Source organism: Rhinopithecus roxellana, chromosome 1 (genome assembly GCF_007565055.1).
Source record: "Rhinopithecus roxellana isolate Shanxi Qingling chromosome 1, ASM756505v1, whole genome shotgun sequence".
Taxonomy (NCBI): domain Eukaryota; kingdom Metazoa; phylum Chordata; class Mammalia; order Primates; family Cercopithecidae; genus Rhinopithecus; species Rhinopithecus roxellana.
Window position 1 is genome coordinate 20882430 of NC_044549.1, and position 18254 is coordinate 20900683.

The 18254-nt window shown below is 36.3% G+C and overlaps 1 protein-coding gene across 2 annotated transcripts in view; it reads left to right on the top strand.

Annotated features, from left to right (window-relative positions):
- Positions 1–18254, top strand: part of TBC1D23 (TBC1 domain family member 23) — a 63976-nt gene that overhangs the window by 6680 nt on the left and 39042 nt on the right. For both annotated transcript variants that reach the window (XM_010368835.2, XM_010368837.2), the window contains exons 2-4: positions 11537–11648; positions 13662–13767; positions 15207–15411. In XM_010368835.2, coding sequence (XP_010367137.1) covers positions 11537–11648; positions 13662–13767; positions 15207–15411 — 423 coding nt within the window. The remainder of the gene's footprint in view (positions 1–11536; positions 11649–13661; positions 13768–15206; positions 15412–18254) is intronic.

Below are 18254 nucleotides of genomic sequence, written 5' to 3' on the forward strand. Positions count from 1 at the left end.
AATTAGCCAGGCTTGGTGGCACACACCTGTAGGCCCAGCTACGTGGGAGGTTGAGGCAGAAGAATTGCTTTAACGGGGGAAATCGAGGCTGCAGTGAGCTATGATCACTCCACTGCACACCAGCCTGGGTGACAGAGCGAGACTCTGTCTTTAATAATAATAATAATAATAATAATAATAATAATAATAATGTACATGTGTTATTTTTCCTTTAAACAGTTTCTAACCTTTGTTTTGAAGCCTCTGTGCATCACTTTGTGATGCAAAAGATTTATTCGTCTCATATATGTGCGCAATTTGAATACCAGAAATCCTTTATTTTGTGAATTCCATTTAGATTAATAACCATCAGCATAAAATTCAGTGAAATCCTCTTATGAAAAAAAATCTTCTCTGATGGTTTCAGTCCAGCTTAAAAAAAAAAAAACCCAATATGTATTTCTTTGTCAAACTATGAACCCCATTGGCATAGTACCCTTGAGAATTGTCCATATGTTGCAAAGTGTTGTCACTTCATTTGCTATAGTTGTTTCTTTATAACAACTATGTTTCTTGAAATGACAGTTTCAAGACAAAGAACGTTGGTGACACTTCTTTTATCGTTATACTTTGAATAAAGTGGAAATTTGTAATAGACATAGGTAATATCTCTCTCTGACTTCTTGCTGTTTTCATACCACTCTCTGTCTTAGGCAAAAGATACACTCTGTTTTTAGTTTCCAAATATAGTTAGTGGGGGTAAAAAAACAAGGATGCATTTCTTAGTGCCTTAAAAATACTGAAAAGTCACTCCATATATATAGATAGAAGGGAACAGTGTTGAGGATTTTTATTTTGAGAAAGCATGGAAGAAGAAAGGATTTAGAGTACTTGCTGAAGTTGACTGCTCATTAGAGAAATTACTCTCCAATTTTCTAGTCAGAATCTTACAGCAAATGCATTGCAACATTATACATGTAGTTATGAGAAACTTTTTTGTGTGTATCTTTTTATTTTTTACTTAGGCAACAACTGAGTTTTTTTCTTAGCAGAGAAAGGAGCACCATTGGTACCGTTGGTGTAATTTGATCTACATGGATTGTAGATCAAAAATAAATCTAAGATTTAGAACACCTGTTCCATTTGTAGTTAATTTTAGTAGCTTATAAAATAACATTTCTGTGATCTCTATCTCTTTTGCCTATTGCATACAGTGATGAAATACTGTAACTGTTAAGTTTGGCTTGTCAAGCCAAGAGGACTAGATTTAGCACCTTCTTTACTTGGCCCAAGATCATGATTAAAACACAAATTCTAGGGAAGATTACATTATTCATAAGGGAATCTCCCAAAGCTGTTTTCGTGGATCTGGTCCTAATGCAAAGTTTTACAATTTTTTTTAAAGCTGGTGAATGGGTGTTTTTCCCCTTGGCATATAAATTTGTAACTTGTTAAAATGCTTGTAACAAGCATGTCTGATTCTGACACAAATCTAGATAACTTCACAATTATCAAATTGTATCAAATTGTGTTCTCTCAAGACTTTAAGTTGTCAAGTTCTTTTCTGAATGTGCTATCATACTATTGAAATACTTGGAAAGTTTTGATGGTTTGAGGTTGGTATTTAAAAATAAGTTGCACAAGACATACTGTGGTCATTGAGCTCCATGCGTATCTACTGTACAAGTGAATCTGTAACAAAGTTATTCTCTTTTCATTTCTACCAAATGTCATACAGAATATTCAAGAACTAAGTAAGGAGTTTTGTTATGGTAATACTTTGTAACCAGCGTCCTAATAATAGTAGCAAAATACGTTCAGACAAAGCTTTGGTCCTGATGTCTCATTACCTGGGCATTAAGAAACCCCCAGAAATGTGGTGGCACAAATTAAGCCATGAAGCCACAATTCAATACATGCAGCTTGCCACTGCTTGCTCACTGTTCCACAGTTTGCTAGTGCTTATGACTAATTAGCTGTTCGCTTTAGAGTTTTAAATAATTGGTCAGAGGCTTATACCTGATTAGGATATATACATGGACAAGCTGGGCTGTCAAGGTTTAATCTGTGCTCACAGTAGTTTACATTCTAAACAAATATGAATAAACTGCACCTCATAGGCGCTCTCACCTCTGTTCAACAGGATTTAGATGATAGGACTTGGACTAAAACCTTGGAATAGCCATCTGGCATGTAAGCTCCATAAGAGCATTGACGTTTTTTTCTGTACTGCATCCCCAGTGCCTCACACAGTGGGTAGCCTGTAGTAGGTGCTCAATACATATGTGTTGAAGGTTTGAATAAAAGAATACTTATGTCAGGGAAGGAAATAATTCAGAATATGGGTTAGGAAAGCAGAGGAAAATCTAAAAAGAGAGTGTTTTAAGGAGACAGTCAAACTTTGCAGTGTTTGTAAAGGGGATGAGAGCTGACAAAGATGACTAATGACTTCTGAGAGCACCTTTAGTAGAGGGATGGAGGTTTTGGGTGAATGAGAGTGTTTAGGTGAGTGGAGACTACTGTTTTCAAGGAAGTTGAACTGTAAAGGGAAGGAGAGAGATGACTTTTTGATGGGAAGCAGGTTATATTTATATATAGGACCCTTCAAGTAAGTAAATGTGAAAATTTTAAAGGAAAGGAGATAATCACAGGTTATATTTTTGAATGCTAGAAGTACTTTCAGTGAAGATTTCTGAGTTCTTTTTTTTCTCTTGGCTCTGTTTAATACTGTTAGCAGACTCACAGGTTTGAATAATATCCTATGCAACAGAAATAACATATTTAAGATGTTTATGTGTCAGGCTTTGGGCTTTTATTGATTTCCCTGTAGTGTAGCTTTTGTATTTTTATATTAAGAAAACAATAATAAATCTTAGACCTTGGCCACTTTAAGACACAAAATTAATTTTTTAATGTGGTAACTGGATTTTCTTTGTAATTTCTCTGTACTCTGCTATTAAGTGTAGAGTGATTACGTATATTATAGGCCCTACTTGGTCCTTTTAAAACTGCTAGTCTTCATTATTTTTATAATTACAGAAAAGGATTCAATTTTAAGAATTTTGAAGATTAGTAAAGCTGACTTAGCTTAGTTGATAGACTGAGAGGCTTCATGAATTTAAAACATTTTTTTTCCAACCCAGAAAACATTCTATTAATATCTTAGTGTTTTAGATTTGGTTAAGAAAGGAGGTGGAGATGATAGAGAGTGGTCCCTGTGGAGTGGTGAGGATCAAAGAGGGACGAGAAATGGAAGGGGGTTGGCAAGAGAGGGAAGAGAGAGATTTAAGATGAGGGAAAAGTGGTTACATATATTGTCAAGAATTCTTTGTGAAAGGAACAACCAAAAGTTTGGTAGCTGGATGGAAAGGGAAAGTGTGGAGACGTTTTTGTGGTGAACATTGCTATTTCCAATGACAATTTTTGAGCATATTGTCTCGGAGGAAAGAGCCAGTAGAGACAGAAGTGGAAGATAGGAGAGAAGGGATAATGGATGGCACATGGCTTCTGAAAGATTGGGCAGTGAGTGGAGATAAGAGCCAGGTGAAGTTATCAGTCTTAGACTAGAGAAGAGATAGTTAAGTCTCCTGTGGATACAGGAAAGAAGAAAATAATGACTGGAATAATAAGTTGCTTATGTTTGTTTGTTTTTGGAGGGGGCTGAGATCAAAGGGAAGAGAAGCCTGCTGGCCTGTATTTTCTCTTTGGAGTCATAAGTAAAGTCACATGAGGTAAAGTGGCCGGGTAAGGAGTCTGAAGTAAGTGGTGAATAGGAGATTTCCAGGCACTATCGTTATATGATAGCATCATAGAGTTGTCTTATTTTCCCAAGAAGCCCACATTGAGTAGAGTATAGGAACAAAGAAAGCAGACTGGTTAGATTAACCTAATGTTAGGAATTTGCAGCTTTCTGAATGTGACAGAAAGACCAAGGAGTGAAGAAGTCAAGAGTGTTGTCAAGAACATGCTTTAAGTTTTGGGCCATGGAATCAAGACTGAGGACATAAAGTGAAGCCACATGAAGACTCTTCTAACTAATCCCTGCCACCCTTCCATCCTTTACCTTTGTCTCCATCCACAGGGAGTGCGGGGAGGATGCTTACTCCCTCAAATTAATTATTTTCTCCACTCAAAAATTGAGCCACATATTTTTATATCTTTTATGTTACTTCCAAGTTTATCATACTAAAAACCTTTAAAATACAGTTTGTTGTCAGCTATAAGTTGAACTTGTTTAGCCTGTTTATACTTCCAATATTAAGTATTGGAGAGCTAGAATGAAACAGTTTAAAGTAGCACATATGCCACGTTGTTTCCTACTTAATGATTCTGTAAAGTATCCTTTCTTAAGTCACAGTTACTTAATACGCTAAGCAAAGAAGTAATATGTTTGAGAACATGCAGTATTTCATTTTCCGTCCCTGCCTTAGATTGCTAGGGGTAATGACCTCCAGAGATGACACAAACAAGTGGGAAAACATTCCATCCTCATGGATAGGAAGAATCAGTATTGTTAAAATGGCCATACTACCCAAAGCAATTTGTAGATTCAGTGCTATTCTCATTAAACTACCGTTGACTTTCTTCACTGAACTAGAGAAAACTATTTTAAAATTCATATGGAACCAAAAAAGCCCAGATAGCCTAGGCAGTTCTCAGCAAAAAGAACAAAACTGGAGGCATCATGCTACCTGACTTCAAACTACACTACAGGGCTACGGTAACCAAAACAGCATGATACTGGTACAAGAACAGACACATAGACCAATGGAACGGAATAGAGAACCCAGAAATAAGACTGCACACCTACAACTATCTGATCTTCAATAAACCTGACACAAGCAACGGGGAAAGGATTCCCTATTTAATACATGGTGTTGGGATAACTGGATAGTCATATGCAGAAAATTGAAACTGGACCCCTTCTTTACACTGTATACAAAAATCACCTCAAGATGGAAATCTAAAAAGTATGAAAACCCCAGAATAAAACCCAGGGAATACCATTCAAAATTATATTTTCAGTATAATTGAGTTTATTATAAATATATATGTCTATAAATATATATGTCTGTAAATACACACATGACAAACTGAAAAGTAACAAAAAGTGATTATCTCATGGTAATGGAATTGTGGTTGGTTTTTAATTTTTTTATGCTTTGGCAAAATTCTCTAAAATGATTATGGTTAAAAAGTCATTTTAAGAAAGTAAGCTATTGTTCAGTAATAATAGCAAAAGTAATAGTATTCATGGATTCTGTTTATTAAAGAATTATGTAGCCAAGCATTGCGCTGAAAGTTTTGTGTTTAGAAACTTATTTAAGCATTAACTGACCCTATAAGATAAGCACTGTGGTGCTTTTTCCTTTTGTAAGGTCACATGGCTGTTGAAGGGCCAAAATTGAAACCTGGATCTGATACTGAAGCTCAAATTTATGAATTTTTATAATATATTTGAGTTGTTTTTTTAAAATTGTGGTAAAATATACATAATGTAAGAAGTTTACCATCTTAACCATTTTTCAGTGTGCATTAGTATTAAGTACATTTACATTGTTGTGCATATAATCTCTAGAACTCCTTTCATCTTGCAGAACTGAAACTTTGTATCTGTTAAAGAGCTCCGCATTCTCCCATCCCTCTGCCCTGGTAACCTCTATTCTACTTTCTGTCTCTATGAATTTAACTACTCTAAGTACCTCATATAAGTGGCATTGTATAGTATTTGTCTTTTTGGGACGGATTTATTTCACTTACCATAATGTCGTCAAGGTTTACCTACGTTGTAGCATGTGTCAGAATTTCCTTCCTTTTTAGGCTGAATAATAGTCCGTTATATTTATACTTAAAGTACACCACCCCATTTTGTTTCTTCATTCATTCCTCAGTGAATGGACACTCAGTTTGCGTTCACCTTTGGGCTACTGGGAATAATGCTGCTGTGAACATATGTATACAAAAGTCTCTTTCAGACTTTGCCTTCAGTTCTTTCAGACATTCCAGGATATGGAATTGCTGAATTGTATGGGACGTTTATTTTTAATTCTTTGTGAAACTGTCATACTGTTTTCCATAGTGGCTGCATCATTTTGCATTTCCACTAACTACACAAGAGTTCACAGCTTTGTCAACACTTGTTATTTTATGTTTTTGAAAGTAGTAGTCATCCTAATGAGCGTGACGGGTTCTTTGGTTTGGTTTTATTGTTTTTTGTTTGTTTGTTTGCTTTTTGAGACAAGGTCTTCTGTAGCCTGTGTTTTGAGACAGGGTCTCATTCTGTAGCCCAGGCTGGAATGCAGTGGTGTGATCTTGGCCTTACTGCAGCCTCTGCCTCCTGAACTCAGTTGATCCTCCTGCCTCAGCCTCTTGAGTACTTGGGACTACAGCCGCACACCACTACAACTTGCTATTTTTTGCAGTTTTTGTGGAAACAGGTTTTTTTCCATGTTGCCCAGGCTGGTCTCAAACTCCTGGGCTCAAGCCATCCAACCAGAAGTGCTGGGATTGCAGGTGTAAGCTACTGCCCCTGGCCTGGTTTGGGTTTGGTTTTTGAGTGAGGTTTTAATAGACTTGATCTTTAAATTCTTTCAGACTTCTTGAAGAATAAATAATTAATAAATAATACATATGTATCATACACTTAACCAGTTGAACTACTGATACTTATGTTCAAAATAAGATAATTATAAAAACCAAAAAGTTGAAAAAACTCAAAAACTCATTATGTGGTGGATGGATAAGTAAAATATGGTATATTCATATACAGTGGACTATTTGACAATGAAAAGCATGTACTGATACATGCTACATTATGGGTAGATGTTGAAATGTTATGCTAAATGAAACCAGGCATAAATGCCACACATTATATGATTCCATTTATATGAAATATCCAGAATAGGTAAATATGTAGAGACAGAAAGTAAATTCGTGGTTGGCAGAGGCTCGGGGCAGGGGAGGAGTTGCTGGTGGGGAGGAATAGTGAGTGACTGCTAATGTGTATGGGGTTTCTTTAAGTGAAGAAAGATACTTCTTAAAAAAAAAAAAAGGAGATGAACTAAGTTTTGTTTCTTGTTTTTATGCCCTGTTTGGCGAGAGAGTGTGTACATTTAAACAGTTTTCATAAATTTTGAAATGATGGGAAACATAAGTTTTTAGAACATGGTTGGGAGGAAAACCAAATTTAGAAAAATGTTAATATATAGTCATTTTTTGCTAGTGGGAGATTTTCTATAACTTTTTAAATTTTAGGAACAAAATATATGTAATCCAATTGCTTTTAAAAATCATAATTTTTGTATGATTCAATGTGGTTTATTCAGAAAATTACAAAATTTCTAATAATGAATTAATCATAGAAGCATTTGGAAATGCATATTAAATTTGGTAGTGCTTGAAAAATCATGCTTCCTTCTCCCATACATTGTGCAAATGCTTCCATATGTTATTCACCATTTGGTGGAAGAAGAAAAATCCAATTCATTTGCTAGCTTGAATATAAACATTAAACTAATTCCGTGTAAATCTAGTGACATTGTTTGCCTCTAATTCTGAAGCAACTTGGGCTACAATGCTTAGAGTAGGTGATTTTACCACACAACATCAGGTGAGGGGGTATTCTGTTATGTTTTATTTAGGTTTTGAAAATATGCTATTGATAGATCATGACAGGAACCTGTGGTATTATACCAACACGTGTTAATAGTTTAAAAGTCACAGAGTCAGGAGGAGGTGAGTTTCTCCTTCCTTCCAACCTCAGAAGCATTGGATTTGGTCTGTCCTGAACTTTCTGAGCAAAGTAGATCGTTTTGCTTATTTTTTGTATTTCCTAGAATAAATGGACAAGGCCTGTACTTTTCTGTTTTAAAACCTCGTCTGGGTGTCCAGTGTAACTGTACCAACCTTTAATTTGTAAGGTCAGTGAGAAGCTGCTATAAGGTCAAAGAAGACTGAACAAAACACAGTCCACCTACTCATACCACACCAGACATGGATTTTGCTTTTGTATGTTAGAATTGTATTACTTGTTTAAAAGTAGAAACTTGGTTTAGGGGAAGAGGAATTCTATTTGAGAGCTAAATGCCATAGAATTCTTATCTCTGCTTGATCCTTCTATGAATTATTTACCTTAACAATTTTCAGCTCTTTACTACTTTTCTAAGCACATTTATATTGTCGAAGGTCTAGTAACTGTACCTTTGGATGCCTTGTTCAGAAAATCGTGTTACTTTTAATTATTTAGGTTTGTAAGAAGTATCTTTTACTACTTAAGGTGTAGCATTTTCTAGTCTTCAAAGGAGCCCTTGCTGATGGTTCTACTGCTGGAGAGCACATTTGTGGTTCCCTGGGGACAGCATCAAAGACTCCAACAGCAGCTGTATCAACAGAGATGTGCTTGTACATTATTGTGATTTAAAAAGTACTTTGAGGATTGGGCATTTTGCAATAAAATACAAGCTTTGTTGTCGGGAATAGTAAGGGATTTGGCAAAAATATTTCAAAAAGAAAAGAATTTTGCACTAAAAAGTGAATAATTCCAGTTCTTCATTCATCTAGTAAAATAATTTCATCTCAGTAAGTAGTGTTTTTAGTCCCTCATTATTTGATACATTTGACCATTTAAATATATATGGTATTTATTCGCCAAAGATGCCATTAAATTTTCTTTGTTTCATGGTTACTAACAGCCTGCCTTGTACATTTTGGCCAGAAGAGAATAGATAAACCCCAGTGTTTATCAGCTATAGACCTGAACTCTGTCTCAACAGTAGACTTGAAATCTTTTTCTCTACCTCTCCCTTCCAACACTTCGGTGACCATATAATAAAAAAACTAAATGTTTCTTCTGTGGTCACTAGTTATCTTCTGTTCCTATGAATTTGTAGTAGCTTTGTCAAGGAACCTTTCAAATACAATGAGTACTTTTCTGTTGAGTATGATCGTAAGTGATTACATTTTCATTTAATTCCTTTCCCTTAGGAGAGCAACATTTTATGAAATATATACATTTAAACTAATATTCTTAGATGCCTATCAATGGGGAGGTTTTCATTGTCTTATTGAAAAAAATGAAGAGTGGGAGTAATTTATTTTCTTCAGAACCACAAAAATGGGACAGAAATCCTGATTTCCTGATCCTAGTGAAATGAACTGCCTTTTAGGCTGCTTCAAGAAATGTTATAAATTGTCCAGGTTATGAAGCTCTTAAAAATTTGTACAGATTTTTAATGTGTGCTGAAATCGTAAATAATGACTGAAACCTCAGTTTTTGAAAATTCCTAAGGAATTGAGTGATTTTCTTTTCTTTTTTTTTTTTTTTTTTTGAGACGGAGTCTCGCTCTGTTACCCAGGCTGGAGTGCAGTAGTGCAATCTCGGCTCACTGCAGCCTCTGCCTCCCAGGTTCAAGCAGTTGTTTGCCTCAGCCTGCCAAGTAGCTGGGATTACAGGCACCTGCCACCACGCCCGGCTACTTTTTTGTGTTTTTGGTAGAGATGGGGTTTCATAATCTTGGCTAGGCTGGTCTTGAACTCCTGACCTTGTGATCCACCCACCTTGGCCTCCCAAAGTGCTGGGATTACTAGCATGAGCCACTGCGCCCGGCCAGAATTGATAATTTAACTGGTTATTTTCTGTCTAGAAAACAATGTATACCTTTGTAAAAGTTTTCTTTTAATTATTTTTACCTTATACAAATGAAATTAAATTCCTACTCTTCTCCTAAACATAGTAGACTGAACAAAACTGCTTGGTAATTTACTTGATGATTGTTGCGGGAAGTCAGGGACCCCGAACAGAGGGACCTGCTGGAGCCACAGCAGAGGAATATAAATTGTGAAGATTTCATGGACATTTATCAGTTCCCAAATAATACTTTTACAATTTCTTTTACCTGTCTTACTTTAATCTCTTAATCCTGTTTTCTTCGTAAGCTGAGGATGTACGTCACCTCAGGACCACTATGACAATTGTGTTAACTGTACGAATTGATTATAAAATGTGTGTTTGAACAAAATGAAATCAGTGCATCTTGAAAAGGAACAGAATAACAGCGATTTTTAGGGGAAAAGGGAAGACAACCATAAGGTCTGACTGCTTGCGGGGTCAGGCAAAAAGAGCCATATTTTTCTTCTTGCAGGGAACCTATAAACAGACGTGCAAATAGGGAAGATATCACTAAATTCTTTTCCTAGCAAGGAATATTGATATTAATACTCTCAGAAAGGAATTCATTCTTGGGGGGAGGTCTATAAATGCGGCTCTGGGAATGTCTGTCCTATGTGGTTGAGATAAGGACTGAGATATGCCCTGGTCTCCTGCAGTACCCTCAGGCTTACTAGGATTGGGAAACTCCGTCCTGGTAAATTTTTGGTCAGACCGGTTCTCTGCTCTTGAACCTTGTTTCTTCTGTTAAGATGTTTATCAAGACAGTATGTGCACCTCTGAACATAGATAACAGGAGTTCTGCCTCTTGCCTTCAGAAGGATGTGATCTTTGTTCTGCTTTTTGCCCTTTGAAGCATGTGATCTTTGTGACCTACTCCCTGTTCATACACCCCCTCCCCTTTTGAAATCCTTCATAAAAACCTGCTGGTTTTGAGACTCTGGTGGGCATCACAGTCCTACTGATATGTGATGTCACCCCCGGTGGCCCAGCTGTAAAATTCCTCTCTTTGTACTCTTTCTCTTTATTTCTCAGCCATCCAACACTTATGGAAAATAGAAAGAACCTATGTTGAAATATTGGGGGCAGATTCCCCGATAGATGATGTGATATTATTATTTTTATTTAATATACCAATAGATCCTTTTTCCCCTCTAACATTTATTTAATACTTATTTTAAGCTAGGCACTGCTCTAGGCATGATATTGATATAGTCATTTACTAAATAGTCTCAGGCTGCAGTGTTTTGAATTCTTGACTGAATTGAGCATAATGTTAAGAACACGAATTCAGGAACCAGACTTAAAATTTGAATGCTGGCTCTACTGCTAATATGACACGTGACCATATACCATAATACTGGTAAACACCTGAAAGAATAGTAACTTTTTAATACCAATAAAGTTATTTCTTCAGTTGTCCCCTAAATGTCTATAACCCTTCTTTGCCTCCATTTTTGCATCTGTATGTGGGGTCAATAATGTAACCTACCTCATAGGGATTGTTATAAGGATTAAAAAGAACACATAAAATGTTTGAAATAGTGCCCCACACATAGTTGCTATGTAAAGACATTACCTCTGCTAGGAACACTGTTATTACTGTGACTTCACAGTGCTGTCAGCCAGCTTGCCCCATCTCCTCTTTAAATTAATCTAGGAAAAGACAACCAAACTGGTTACAACTAAGGGTAAAATGAGAGTAAATTGACTATATGAAGCCTGAGATTTCCCACCAAGAAAATAGGTTGTGTATGCCTTGGCATTACATTTTGGCTGCTAAGAACTTTTGTGTCTTAGACAAGCCTTTAATAGGCCATGCTTATAAATGAATCTTGAATAAGAAAAAGTATGAAGTAAAGTTTATTTTAATAAATAGGACTTGTTTTTTAGGGAAAGAGATCTTGAAGAAGCTCTGGAAGCAGGAGGTTGTGATCTTGAAACTTTGAGAAATATAATTCAAGGAAGACCACTGCCTGCTGATCTGAGGGCCAAAGTTTGGAAGGTAACTGGAAACTAAAATGAATAAAATGTAATCACTGAAGAATAATATATTTAAAAGTTTGTTGCCTCAGCTGTCTTAGTTGCAGAAAACTTTATTATCTTATGAGCACGCCGCATCTAGAAGATTTATCAAACAGTAGCTTATTAAAATGTGTGTTTCTGTAGTGTTTGGTATATTTAACAATAATGGTTTAGATTTTGGAATGGAATATATGCTTTTGTAACCATTAGAAATGGTGTTTATGGGGCCAGGCGCAATGGCTCATGCTGTAATCCCAACACTTTGGGAGGCTGAGGCGGGCGGATCCCCTGAGGTCAGGAGTTCAAGACCCTCCTGGCCAACATGATGAAACCCCATCTCTACGAAGAGGCTGAGGCAAGAGAATCGCTTGAACCCAGGAGGTGAGGCTACAGTGAGCTGAGATAGCGCCACTGCCCTCCAGCCTGAGTGACAAAGTGAGACTCCATCTCAAAACAAACGAAAAGAAGTGGTATTTATGAAAATTGTTTCGTGAAACAAGATACAATCAGTGAGTAAAATAGGATGTATATTTGCAGATACAGAATGCTCATAGCAATGTTAAAAAAAAGAAAGAAAGAAAGTATGCCTCTGGCTGTTGGGGTTATAGGAAATTTTCCCTTTGTTTTCCTCTGTTCAGCTATTCACCAGTGCATGTGTATTATTATTTTTTAAAATTTTGAATTAAGATGTTGTTATGATTACAAAAGAAATACATGTATTTGTGGAAACATGTACGACATAACAACCACAAAGGATAAAATAAAAATCTGTTATCTACCACCTATAGGTAAAACATGTAAGGTCTTGGTGCTTACCCTTTTACCTTTTTGCCCTATGCATATATGTAACAGAAGGAATTAAAACTGTACATAGCATTCTGAGCATTTTATTATAGAAGTTTAAGTACATGCAAAAGCGTAGAACTTGTATAATGAACTCCCATGTGCCCATAACCCAACTTTAACTGGTATCAACATTTAGAACAATGTTTGATTAGTATCCTTAGCCTTTCCTCCACACCCAACTCACTGGACTGTTTTAAAGCAAATCCTTGCTAGCATACTAAAAGTCTGAAACATTTAAAAGAATGGTAATTCCTGGCCGGGTGCAGTGGCTCACGCCTGTAATCCCAGCACTTTGGGAGGCTGAGGCGGGTGGATCACCTGAGGTTAGGAGTTTGAGACCAGCCTGGCCAACATGGTGAATCCCCATCTCTACTAAAAATACAACAATGAACTGGGTGTGGTGGCGGGTGCCTGTAGTACCAACTACTTGGGAGACTGAGGCAGGAGAATCGCTTGAACCCGGGAGGCAAAGAGGTTGCGGTGAGCCGAGATCATGCCACTATGCTCCAGCCTGAGCAACAGAGCGAGGCTCCAAAAAAAAAAAAAAAAAAAAAAGACTGGTAATTCCTTAACATCATAAGATCATAAGATAATTTCTTTAGTTGTCTCATACATGTGTTTTTATAGGTGATTTGTCTAAATTTGAATTCTAGTAGGCCTACCTGTTGCATTTGGATATGTTACTTAAGATTCTTTAAATCAACACAGTTTATTTTACATTTTTTAAAAAAAAACCTTACAAAACAGCAAAAACATTTTCTCAATTTATTAAATATTCTTCTGTATAATTTTAAAATATACATGCCACAGATGTACTTTTTCTTTGCCAGTACATTCTGTTGTTTTTACATTAAAAAAAAACAGGAAAGATGATTGCTTGTGTAAATTTACATATCTAAATATATAAATATTTTGGGTAATTTATTGTATTCCCTAAATCAACATGAAGAAATATCTAATGTAAGAGGATTTAAAATAATTCTGCTGGATGTGACATGGCTAAATACTCAACATTTGGTGGAGTATGGATACCTTAATTGTAATCTTTGTTATTATTTTTAAATTCAGGCCTTTAATTATTACAGCATGTTTTCCAAGAATGAGGAATAACATATGAAGCTAGTCGCTTTTTAAATCTTTCTTCCAGATTGCTCTGAATGTTGCAGGAAAAGGTGATAGTTTGGCATCATGGGATGGTATTTTAGACTTGCCAGAACAGAACACTATTCACAAAGATTGCCTGCAGTTTATGGGTAAGCTTAATAATCATTTTCAAGCAGAGTTAAATTTTGGAAATAATTTTTGGATTGAGGAATCACTCTTCAGAATTATTTTCTTATAATTTCAAAATATGAAAAAGGCTTGTAAATAGCTTTAGAACTTTTCTTTTGAAATTCTTATGAAATATTGTCTATTGATTTTAAGGGAGCCTAGTTTTGACTGGGTGCAATGGCTTACGCCTGTAATCCCAGCACTTTGCGGGGCCGAGGTGGACAAATCACTTGAGGTCAAGAATTCGAGACCAGCCTGGCCAACATGGCAAAACCCTGTCTCTACTAAAAAATAAAAAAATTAGCCAGGTGTGGGGGTGGGCACCTGTAGTCCCAGCTACTTGGGAGACTGAGGCAGGAGAATCGCTTGAACACAGCAGGCAAAGGTTGCAGTGAGCTGAGATCGCGCCACTGCACTCCATCCTGGGCACAGAGTGAGACTCTGTCTCAAAGAAACAAGCATGATATCCTAGTTTTTACTGTTTCTTTTGCATTATGTGTTAGATTTTTCATGTACATTTATGGGTTTGTTGTAGTCTTAACTTTGATTTTTGTATAATTGAAGATCTGTATGATTGTATACAGCCCTCAAATTAAAGGGGAGTTTTGTTGCAAAAGTTTATCTATCAATCATAGTTTGTGGTCTGCTATAGAGAAACTATTATAAATTGTGATTGAATAGGTTTCCAATCACCCACAATATCTATTTCAATTCACAGTGTAGATCAATTTAGTTTATTCTTCTTTTAAATTCATCTCTAGTGTTCTGTTGTATTTTTGTTTCTCTTTCCATCATATTTTAGTTAAATTATTGGCTTGATAGGCCTATGTGTGGTAAGCACACCAGAAACATTATTGCTGGTGTGGACAAAAGAAAGAGAATTTGGTAGTGGAGAATGAATTCCTTTCCCTCTTTTTGCCTGAGTTATAGCAACAGCTGCCCATCATGGGGTAGGTAATCATCTGTTTAGAAAACAGTTTTGCTTCCCAGGAATACGGGCTATGCCTATCTTTGCCTATCCCTTTAATCCAGATTGGCCATTCTTATGTTTGACAGGTATTACTAAGTGCTAATGTTTAGTAAATATTGAATTTATAGAAGTCTTCTGTTTCTTTCCCTTCTCTCTCAACGGACTAGGTAAAGAAAACATGCTTAAGTGAAACTGTTATTCTTAATTTTCTTTAACTGTCTTAAAGTTAAAAGACTGTTATAAAGAGTTTTGACTATGTGTTTTCCTTGGGTTTTGGATCTGTGAACCAATGATTGTTAAGTGTAAGGGAAAATATACTTTCATGTAGTTTCACTTTGTCTTTCTCTAAATGCACTAACATAGTATTATATATTTGTAAAGAAGTGTTATGTCCAATAACAGCCTCTAACAGGCCCTGGGTAACTTTATTTTTAACAATTTATTTTCTAGACCAGCTTTCAGTGCCAGAGGAGAAGGCAACAGAATTACTTTTGGATATTGAATCTGTAATTACCTTTTATTGTAAATCACGTAACATTAAATATAGCACATCCCTTAGCTGGATACATCTACTCAAACCATTGGTGCATCTTCAACTGCCACGCAGCGATTTATACAACTGCTTTTATGCCATAATGAATAAGTACATTCCCAGGTAAAATATGATTTAGTTATTGTAGTTTTTTAAAGTGAATACAGGTCTGGTTTGCCTTGAGCTAAAGTTACTAGATTTACTTTGGCAGTAAAGTAAAAGGTTCAAATAATTTTGAAGGTTGTTTGAGCCATAATTATTATTTTATTTTTGTGGTTATAAACGTTTTTTAAAAGATTCTTTAGTTAAAAATGTATACTTCTGAAACAGTGGTTATACTGGGGTTGGAGTTGGGGAGGAAGTGGGGAGATCTAGGTCAAAAGGATACAAAATAGCAAATAGATGTGATGAACAAGTTAAAAGACCTAATATACAATGTGGGGACTCTAGTTAATAATAGTGTGTTATATTGAAGATTTTTGCTAAATAAGTAGATTATAGCTGTTTTTGCCACAGAGGGGAAAGTGGGAATGTGAGAGGATAGGTACATTATTTTGTTCCACAGTAGTAACCATTTACCATGTATGTGTTTTTTATAACATGCTGTATTATACACAGAAATTTACTTTTAAAAAAGAATTTAAAAATTAAAAATTTCTAGAGTTTATATATATAATTCTTCCAGTTTATTTGGTGGTATTCCTATTTTAATTTATTTGCCTATAAAATGAAAACGTTACAGTGTCCAAAAGAAAAGTAAAATTTTTGGAGTGCTACCTTATTGAGCTTGGAAGGAAATCCTAGAAATCTAGGCATTGAACAAGTAAATTGAAGTATGCTGAATGTTAGAAAGGTGAAATATAGAGTGCTATGGGGATGTATAATTTGGGCGACCTAACTTACCCTGGAGGTCAGGGGTGGCTTTCCCGTGGTAAGTGGCATTTAAGTTGAGACCAGACAGATGTGCAGGTGGTTGTGATGGGGATTGTAGTGGGGGTCATGGTGGCTCATGAGGCCAGAAAGAATTGTTGTAGTTCCCAGTGCAATAGATCAGATAGTTAGAATTTTAGTACCAAAAGAAACTTTAAACGTGGTCTAGACTAGTGGCTTGGCTGTACAACCTTGAATGCGCATTAGAACTATTGGGGGAGCTCTTAAAAATCCTAATGACTATTTGCATACATGAGTAATTAAATCAAAATCTCTTGATGATGGGACCTCGGCATCAGTTTGTTCAGAGCTAACTAATTTCAGCATGTAGCCAAGGTAGAGAACCACTAATCTGGACCTTGATAGTTAACTGACTCTTATTTTTTACTACTTTCTATGTGATATCACACTGTACGAGGTATAAGTGTTTTGTATGGTTCTCTACCCTGGTTGCTTGTTAGAATCAACTGAGGCACTTTTTCTTTTTTTAAAAAACTACTTTATTGAGATATTTACATTGCTTAAAATTCACCATTTTAATGTGTACAATTCACTGGTTTTAATTATAGTCACAGAGTTGTACAGCCATAACCACAACCAATTTTAGAACATTTTATCACCCCAGAAAGAAGGCCCATACCCATTAGTAGTCAACTCTCCACTTTCCCCCAAAATGGGAATGATCGGTATGATTCTCTATATAAGGAATCGTACCTTATATGTTTTTTGTAACTGCCTTTAATGTTTAGCAGTATGTTTTCTAGATTCATATTGTACCATATCATATTTCATTTTTTTGCCAAATAATTTTTTTTGTTGTTGTTGTTGAGATGGAGTCTCGCTCTGTCGCCCAGGCTGGAGTGCAGTGGCCGGATCTCAGCTCACTGCAAGCTCCGCCTCCCGGGTTTACGCCATTCTCCTGCCTCAGCCTCCCTAGTAGCTGGGACTACAGGCGCCCGCCACCTCGCCCGGCTAGTTTTTTGTATTTTTAGTAGAGACGGGGTTTCACCGTGTTAGCCAGGATGGTCTCGATCTCCTGACCTCGTGATCCACCCGTCTCGGCCTCCCAAAGTGCTGGGATTACAGGCTTGAGCCACCGCGCCCGGCCGCCAAATAATTTTTTATTGTATGCATATACCACATTTTATTTACCTGTTCATCAGTTGATGGATATTTGGATTGTTTTCACTTTTTTACTGTTAGGAGTATGAAGCTGTGAACATTCACATACAAGTTTTTGTGCAGATGTGTATTTTCACTTTTCTGGGATATGTGCTTACAAGGGGAATTGCTGGACCATATAGTAATTATATTTAACCTTTTCTGGAATTGCCGGATTTTTCCATAGCAGCTGCATCATATGTTCTCACCAACAGTCAGTGGAGATCCCAGTTTCTCCACATCCTCGTGAACGTTTGTCTTTTTGATTGTAGTCCATCCTAGTGAGTGTGAAGTGATATCTCATTATGGTTGTTGACTTGCATTTCCCTAATGGCTAATGATGCTGAGCATCTTTTTATGTGTTTATTGGCAATTTGTATTTTTTCTTTGGAGAAATGACTCTTCACCCAAAGTACTTTTAAAACATACTGGTCCCTAGAGTTTTTTGTTTTTGTTTTTGTTTTTGTTTTTCCCCAATAAATATTTTGTACTTCTATTTTTCCCCAATAAGCCTTTAGAGTTTCAAATATAAGTGGACTGCAAAGAGTGTAGGTATAGATATTTTTAAATTTCCCCAGGTGATTCTGATGTGTACCAGGATGGAGAATCTCTGTGCTACTTGAAGCCATACTGCTTTATGTAAAGAAAACAGACTTAAAGATACCAGAAAACAAGGCTAAGGTCATAACAGAGCCAAGACTTGAATTCATATTTAGGGATCATTCTGTTGTGCTAGGTCTCTCAACTGCCTATATTTTAGCACTTCTCATGGCCACCTCTTGCTCTAACAGAGCCAGCAATAGCAAGATACAAGATGTCCCAGCTTTGCCTCTAGAGAATGGTGGTGATGGTAGTTAGGACTAGAGGGGAAAGAC